Below are 7,673 nucleotides of genomic sequence, written 5' to 3'. Positions count from 1 at the left end.
GTCTAGGTGTGCAAAGGCTTTTCCTCTCTGCAGTGGTGTAGAAGAGGCTTGTTTGGCCTTGACATTGCCCATTGAACCTTCACAGTACTAAAACTGAAATTATGAGCACTTGCCATATATTTGCATTACGTCAGAGATGGTACCGGGGTCATGGATGCTGCAGGGGGCTGGCTTGACTTGTCTGCTCCTGTGCTGCAATCCTTTGCTCACACCATGGAGGTGCTGTGGCTTTATTTAAAATAATGATAGCCAACCTATGAATTGATGTCTTTAAAACAGTTAAAAGGTGGATATATTTTAGCACAGTCCTTGTTAGGGCCAGGGGTGTGGGATTCTTGCATTTGCCTTCCAAATGCGAGACGATACCTATGTGCCTGAGGAGTCCTTGTCTGTCAGACTAAACCAGCCAATCATACAAGCCTATGCAGCCTTTATAGAGGGAATTTCCCCAAAGTATTGTGTGTTTGTGTTACGGGAATCATAGAATCATTATGGTTGGAAAAAACTAACCTAACACTCCCAAGCCCAAAACAAAACTACACTATATCCCTCAGCACCGCATGTACATAGCTTTTAAATATCTCCAGGGATGGGGACTGTACCACCTCCTTTGGCAGCCCCTTCCCATGCTTAATAACCCTCTCAGTGAAAAAGTTCTTCCCAATGTCCAATCTAAACCTCCCCTGCTGAAGCTTGATCTCATTTCCTTGTGTCCTATTGTTACTGGACAGGAGCCCTCACTGCACCTCCCCTTCAGGTACAGAGTGATGATGTCTCATTTTAGCCTCCTCCAGGCTAAATAACCTTGCTTCACTCAGCTGCTCCTCATTAGACTTGTTCTCCAGACCCATCACCAGCTTCGTTGCCCGTTTCTGACCACCCTCCAGCACCAAAGTGTCTCTCTTGGAGTGAGGGGCCGTGAACTGAGCACAGCATTCGAGCCGCGCCCGCACCGCTGCCGAGTACACGGGGAAGCACCACTTGAGGATGCAGCAAAAAGAAGCGGAGGCGGGCGGGGGAACCGGCTTCCCCGCGCCGCTGCGGGCGCTGAGGGCTGGGCAGAGGCGCTCCCAACCCTTCGCTTTCCTTTCGCACCCACTCGGAACGGGTTGGGGTTTGGTTTTTTTTTTTCCCGGAGGCGGAGCCGGAGCCGGCGCTTTCCCCGTACCTGCCCGGCTGCTGGGCTCGGCTTCACCGAACGAGGCGCCCGGAACCGCCGGGGAACAGGGTCGGGTGGCGCCGGGGCCGCGGCGGGCCGGGCGCCGCGGAGGTTCCCGCGCGGCGCAGGTGAGGAGCCGGCGGCGGCGCGCGCTCCCGCCTCAGCGCGGGCGGGCGGGCGCTTCCTGGCGGGGAAGGAGCCGACGCGGTTTCGGGGCGCGGGGGGGGGGCCGGGAGCCGGGCCGCTCTGCTCGGCGCTTCCGCCGGGTTCTGTCAGCTGCCGCACCGTACGCGCGCACTCCACCCGGGCACACAGCGGCAGAGACGGCACCAACGGCCCTCAGGAGCCTGCCCCAGCGCTCGGCGGGGGGCAACCTGCCTGTCCCCCTGCAAAGGGAATCAGCTGCTTCCTCGAGAGCTGCGGAGGTTGTCTTCGAAAAGTAACAAACCCTAGGCAAAACCCTGTGCCTTTCTGGGCAGCAGAAACCCCGAAGGAAAACGGTTATTCGCGGGGGCTGGAGACCGCACATGTCTCTAGAAACACCAGAAATGGTGTGTCCCAGGCACCCGCCCAGCGGCGGCGTGAGGGGATTCTCCAACAGCCGCTCACCTTTGCTCGCTTTCACTGCTGCCAGTCGGGAAGAGGTGAACTCTGAACTTCTGGTGAACTTGTGGTCCTGCCCTACCATAGGTCCTGTGCACCGGCCGGTGCTCGCCCTGGTTGATGCTGATGCTCCTGTCCCCTTTTTCTCCTGCCTAGGAAAAGCTGTTCTCCCTCTTGGCTGGAGGGCCACCGCACGGCTTCCTGGTCTCCATCTGTGGGGGTTTATGTCGGTATCAAAGCAGAATGGATCGTTATCGATATTTCATCTTTAACCAGAGGAGCATGGTGGTGCTGGGGCTATTCCAGATAGCCTTCAGCACCCTGTGCGTCGTCAGCGGGTTCGTAGATGCCATTTTCAGAATGGAGTCTCAGCTGGGCAAAACTAGAGCTCCAATTTGGGCTGGCATGGTAAAGTATTTTCTATACTTTGTTTTGTGGGGAGCAGTTGTTCCGCCATTGCTACCTGCCAAAACTCAGCTTAGAGACTCTTCCGTGGCTTCCTGCTTTGAACACAGATAATAAAAGTTTCCTTATCATGGTATAGGCAGGAGAATGCAAGCAGACTTCCCTCTGAAGGAGCTAAATGAATACCTTTCTCCTGGATAATGTAGAAAAAAAGTGCATAGTTGCAACTGACAGGGTGTTTTGCAGAGGCATAGTGACCATAGAGAGGCCGTGGAAGATTAGGAGGCAAACACTTCATCCTCACCTCAGGTAGATGAACATCTGGGTGGTGGTGATTGGTGTCCTGCAGCACAGTGCTACCGATTCTCTGTACTGCAAAGAGGAGCGGGCAGTGGGCATCCAAACTCCTGTCCTGTGGTACCCTCACGTTGCCCTTCATGCTGTGGTGAGCCACACCACAGGGGAGTTGTACTGAAGCTGTCTTCCAGCTGGAGGCTACCTGTCTCCCTTCCTTCCCTTCTCCCTTTCTTCCACCTACAAGATGCATAAGGACTTGGGAAAGCATTGGGGCACATTTTTAGCACTTTAATTGGGCTTATTTAATCAGTTTTGTTATTTGGCCAGACCATAAAGCCAGTTGGAGGATTGCTGCCATGCGGGTAGCAAGTAGGCCAGATGCATTTCACGCAGTGTCCTGCCCTCGGGTGATGCCACAGAGGAAAACAGGAAAAATCAGCAGGTCTCTTTCCACTTCTGACCTATGTTACTCTCATCCAAGCCTTGAAATCAAAGTCCTTTCATCTTCTCTGTAGTAGTTTGTCTTCCAAATCCGATACTTGTCTCCCAGTTACCAACTCCTTTTGTGCTCGGCAGGTGATGGGAGTCCCGGGAGTTCTGGCTTTGTTTTCCTCTCAGAGGAAGAATCCAGTTCTCGTAAGCATGGAACGGACAGAATGGGAAGGGGGGGATTGTGTGTGTACAGGGTGGAGGCAAAATGTTTTCGGGGCAACTGAAAATGGTTTTGATTTGCAATGAACTGGAAATCCTTTTGCAGGTTTGAGAGCTTATTTCCTTGAGTGATCTTCATAAAAGCTGCTGTATTCCTAAGCAAAAAGAGGATGCAGCATTATCTCATTTTCTGCTACAGCAGATGAGTGCTGGCTCTGAAAACAAGCATAAAAACACTTCTTTTGAATGCATTTCTTTCCGTGTTCTAGCCTGTTATTAAGAATTGTGTACACTAAAATAGGAAACAAGTTAATTGACTTGCATTTCCTAGATAGATGTCTCCAGCCATGGAGACGCCAAGGGAAGATATTGTTTGTAAGTAAGAGATCTCTAAGCACAAAGTCTTTGGGTCCACATAGCACCTGTGGTGAAAATTTGGAACTCAGTTGTAGCTCAGCACTTCGATGTCACAGAAACCTTTACTGCGTTGTGCGTGGCTTCCAAGGAACTGTTGCTCCTGGAGCCTTTTTAGTGTTACAGGAGGTCAAAGGCTAGTACCTACAATGCTTGTTAGTACAGTTTGTCTGCATTAGTTGCATTGATTTGCCAGAAGATAGATTTAATTCCTGCTACCCTTCTTTTTCTCCTTTGATTTCTCTGTCCAGGTGAATGTACTGATAGTTGCCTCCATAACCTCTTGTGTTGCCATCCTCATTGTGGTAATTTATAGCTCCCTCACACTCAACTATGGTGAAGAGGAGGAGGCGAGCTCTGTCCCAGTCCACATTATCCATACAGTAAGTACCAATACTACACTTACTGCTGAGGAACGCGACTGTCTTCATCAAGTAATGCAAACATTAATAGGTATGACTTCGGGATAGAACCAGACTTCCAGTGTCCTTAAATTAGAATTTGAAGTGGCAAATTGAGTGTGGCAGGGCACTTAATTAAAAAAAAAGTGAGTAAATGTACAGTTAAGTATCAAGTTAGGCACTGAAACCAACACAGGGCAAGACTGACATTTTGTAGCTAGTTCCTGCCCTTGGCTGCTGCTGCAGCATGGCTGATACCAGTGGCTATGGGAACTAACAGCCGGCTTGCCTGCTTGAGGGCAACAGCTGGTCCCTGGAGAGGAGCACACAGATTATGTGCCAAAACACACGGCACTTGGGTCAGCTGCTGCTGAGCACAAAAGGGATGGGTTGTGCCAGGGCAAAATCATGGTGCTGGCTCATGAGAAGGGTTAGGTGCTGGCTGAATCCCTGGCCTGGTTTGAGATAGCAGTTGCTAGGCTGGAATCCTTTGCAGCATGCACCTCAGGCGATAAAGTTACAGGTCAGCTGGTTAGAACTGGGTATTATTTCCAGTGTATCCTCCACAATAAAGCTGAAAACATGGAATGAGTTAGCCCTTTTGAATCGTCAAAACCAGTGCAAGCAATGGCTGCCTGTGGGGGTGAAGACATTCCAGGTCGATGAAGCTGTTCATTAGTTTATTGCAGGACAAATTGAAACGTCAAATTGCTAAGGTGCAGCATAGCAAGAAGATATTTGTCACGTTCAGTGTGAAGAGGAGCAGCCGTTCCTTGGGTTTCTATTCATTGCTAGAACTGTTTCCAAGCCTGATGCCATTGCATAGCATCTTACATTTCATCAGGTGCTTTATTTTACTGCTTGCTCTCTTACTGCTTGAGGTTCACTCTTGGCTTGTTCTCCAGAGCACAGGAAGAGAAGCCGTAAACACCACTGGCTCTCTCAAGCTGCTCCGATGCAATGGCAGTGTTCTTGCAGCCATGGGAGAACGTTTGTTGTTCTGGTGGGGAGCTTCTCTTCTTGACTACGGCTTTCATGTTTGTTTTTCTACTTGCAGAAGTTCGTACTTCATAGAGTAGTGAAGGGTGCTAGTGTGGCCATGCTGGCTGCAGCTGTGGGCAGCGCCTGTGTTGTGCTGGTGATGGCTTACTTGGGGTGCCGGAGCCTGCCACTCTGCTCTTGCTACGACAGCGTAACTGGCATGGTGAGTGAGGAGCCCAAGGCACCCATTTATTCATACTCAGTGTGGGTTGGAGGGAGAGAAACTGGAGAGAGGAGGTGTTTTTCTTCCATAAACCTAACTCTGCCTCGGTCCTCCAAGGCTAATTCTAAGAAATTAAGTGGATGTTTAGAAGGGGTTTATACTTTTTTGTATTATATTTTATTTTTCTACCTCCCTCCTATTTGCAGTCTTTTGGAAGACCTGGCATAAGTTATCCCTGTTTTCCAAACCATTAGTGCTGAAGCTACCACGGTCTCACTTCCTATGAATTGTTGCCCTTCTCGAAATCTACTCCTTCATCTCTCACCTGTAAACCAACGACGGCTCCAGGGGCAGCATTTCTTAGCTGTACTTACACACCAAGATGCCTTGTCCCCAGAACTACAAATCCAACAACAAAAACACCCCCTTTACCCTGTGTGACATGTAGGGGAGATGACACACCACATTTTACTAGTTTATGAGGACTCTGCCTCAAATGATGGGGCACACACTGTGCATCTCTGCTGAGTGAGTTCAAAAAACACCAACTACTTCTCTGCTAGGGTAATTCTGGTGCTGTATCGAACATACACCTGACTATCTCGTTTGGTAAGGGACTAATGTGCACAGATTGCAAGACAGCTGTTCTTGACTGAAAATACCAAGCGTGTAATGCGAGGTTGCTTTAAACATTCAAACTAAACCTTGTTAGAAAGAGTGGGCTACACAGACTTTTTCAATGAGTTTAGGTATTCCTTCTTGAATGAACACACACATACACGAGTTTTTTGATGGCATTGTTTCATTCATAGGAATGGTTGCAACCTAGCGAGGACCAAAATCAGGCTGTGGAAATGGATTGCTCTGTAGAAAGTGAGTAACTCTTTCCCTCCACGTATTTGGATATTCACCAGGAAGGAACATCCTCAATAAGCTTTACATTAAGCTTTACATCCCAGGCCAAAATCCTGATCGCCAAAATATTCTGAGACAAAATGAACTCAGGATTTTGTGCAAGTGTCTACACTAGGTGTAATGCTATCCTCTTTCTTTCCTCATACAGGTCCTGGGGGCAGAATTTTTAACTTTCCAGATCGATTTCCAGCCCAGGACCTGGATGCAGAGGAAGATGCATCCAAACCTCCACCATATATCAGAATGGCTTGAAAAAGTGGTCCAGCATTTTGCAGCTACTGATCTGAAAAGGTGGCAAGATGGATGTAAGAAGTTCTTCTTCTTTAAAATAGTTGAGCACTTTCCTTTGGCCTTTTGAAAAGCAGAAAGAGAAAACTGTTGAATGCCCAACATAAAGCGAAGACCACAGTGCAAAGAAGAAGATCTGCAGATGTTTTTGGACATTCAGACTTTGTATAGTTACAACACCTCATTGCCTCTGGACAGCGTGAGCATCTTTTCCTCCAGCTTTTGTACTTACATCATATTTTATTCCACTAGGATTCTTTGTGTGGTTTGTCTAGCAGTGCTAGCCTTAGGCATTCAAATATTAAATACAATGATATTTTTAAAGAAACTGTCGGTTTCAAAGTAAGTTCTCATCTTGAGAAAATGCTGTGAGTGGTGGGATCACATCCACCACGGGCCATGTAACTCCAGGAAAGATCTTGGGTAGCAGTTATCTTTTATTGCAGCAGATGAAGTGCCTTTCCCACTCCCCAAAGCAAAGGCAATTCAATTGTTCTTGCTTGAAGATGTTTTGCACCTTTTGTTGTAACTTTGAACGGAAAAACCACCCTAAGCTGCATATTGAGGAAGTCCTCGTGGACCCTGGCACCGCTTTGTAAGGAAGGTGCCTACCGAGTGTCCCCATTGCTGACTTCAGCCATTAAGTGTACTAATTGCTGGCTTTATAAAGAAAAAAGGTACTGGGATTATGAAGAATGGTACTGGGATTATAAAGAAAGGTACTGGGATCAAGAGAGAGCCCTAATCGCTAGCCCCCTGCTGCAACCCTTTACTGCTCACTCATCGCTTCTCTGCTGCCTGGCTGCCCCCATCCCTCTCTGCTCACGCCAGCAGCTTCACTCAAGGCTGCAGGTCGTGTTCTGCCAGCTGGAAGTTTGGCTACATGTCACAGTAGCCATATTCTTTCTGGCTTTGCTTCTAAATGCCTTCGTGTGTTTGCATACACCAACCAAAACACAATTGGTGCCACAGCACATGTCCATTTGAAGGTATCAATGTTTGAATGACTGTATTAAAGTGATTCAACCAGTATAATTTTAAAAATTGATGCAGTGCCTTCTTCTCTGGTGTAATGCCCATCAGCAAGCATCAAAGCACTGAGCCTGACTACTTTCCCCTTCCTCAGATGCTTCTGGTGTAACTCCAAACAGTCTGCAATGAAATGTTGGGGCTTTTCTCCTTGATCAACATAAATTTCTGTTCTTGTGCATGAAAAGAAAGTGAGACTCCCCAAGAAGCTATTGTGATTGCTGAAAGCAATGTGGCTTTGATTCTCCTTTAGTCTAAATCAGTTTTTTGCCTCTCACAGAAGAAACTTACTAGAAGTAGTTTGTTG

General features: G+C 48.0%; 1 protein-coding gene across 1 annotated transcript; it reads left to right on the top strand.

Moving 5' to 3' along the window:
- Positions 1 to 1,068: 1,068 nt before the first annotated feature.
- On the top strand, positions 1,069 to 7,282 carry LOC104556105 (uncharacterized). The gene is made up of 7 exons (XM_061993656.1): positions 1,069 to 1,287; positions 1,919 to 2,170; positions 3,041 to 3,100; positions 3,781 to 3,912; positions 4,988 to 5,134; positions 5,947 to 6,007; positions 6,198 to 7,282. The coding sequence occupies exons 2-7, from the start codon at positions 2,006 to 2,008 to the stop codon at positions 6,299 to 6,301; spliced, it is 669 nt and encodes a 222-aa protein (XP_061849640.1). The 5' UTR covers positions 1,069 to 1,287; positions 1,919 to 2,005; the 3' UTR covers positions 6,302 to 7,282.
- Positions 7,283 to 7,673: the final 391 nt, after the last annotated feature.

Source organism: Colius striatus, chromosome 3 (genome assembly GCF_028858725.1).
Source record: "Colius striatus isolate bColStr4 chromosome 3, bColStr4.1.hap1, whole genome shotgun sequence".
Classification (NCBI taxonomy): Eukaryota; Metazoa; Chordata; class Aves; order Coliiformes; family Coliidae; genus Colius; species Colius striatus.
The sequence above is the reverse complement of the archived record's forward strand: the minus strand, read 5'-3'. Positions and strand labels throughout refer to the sequence as shown.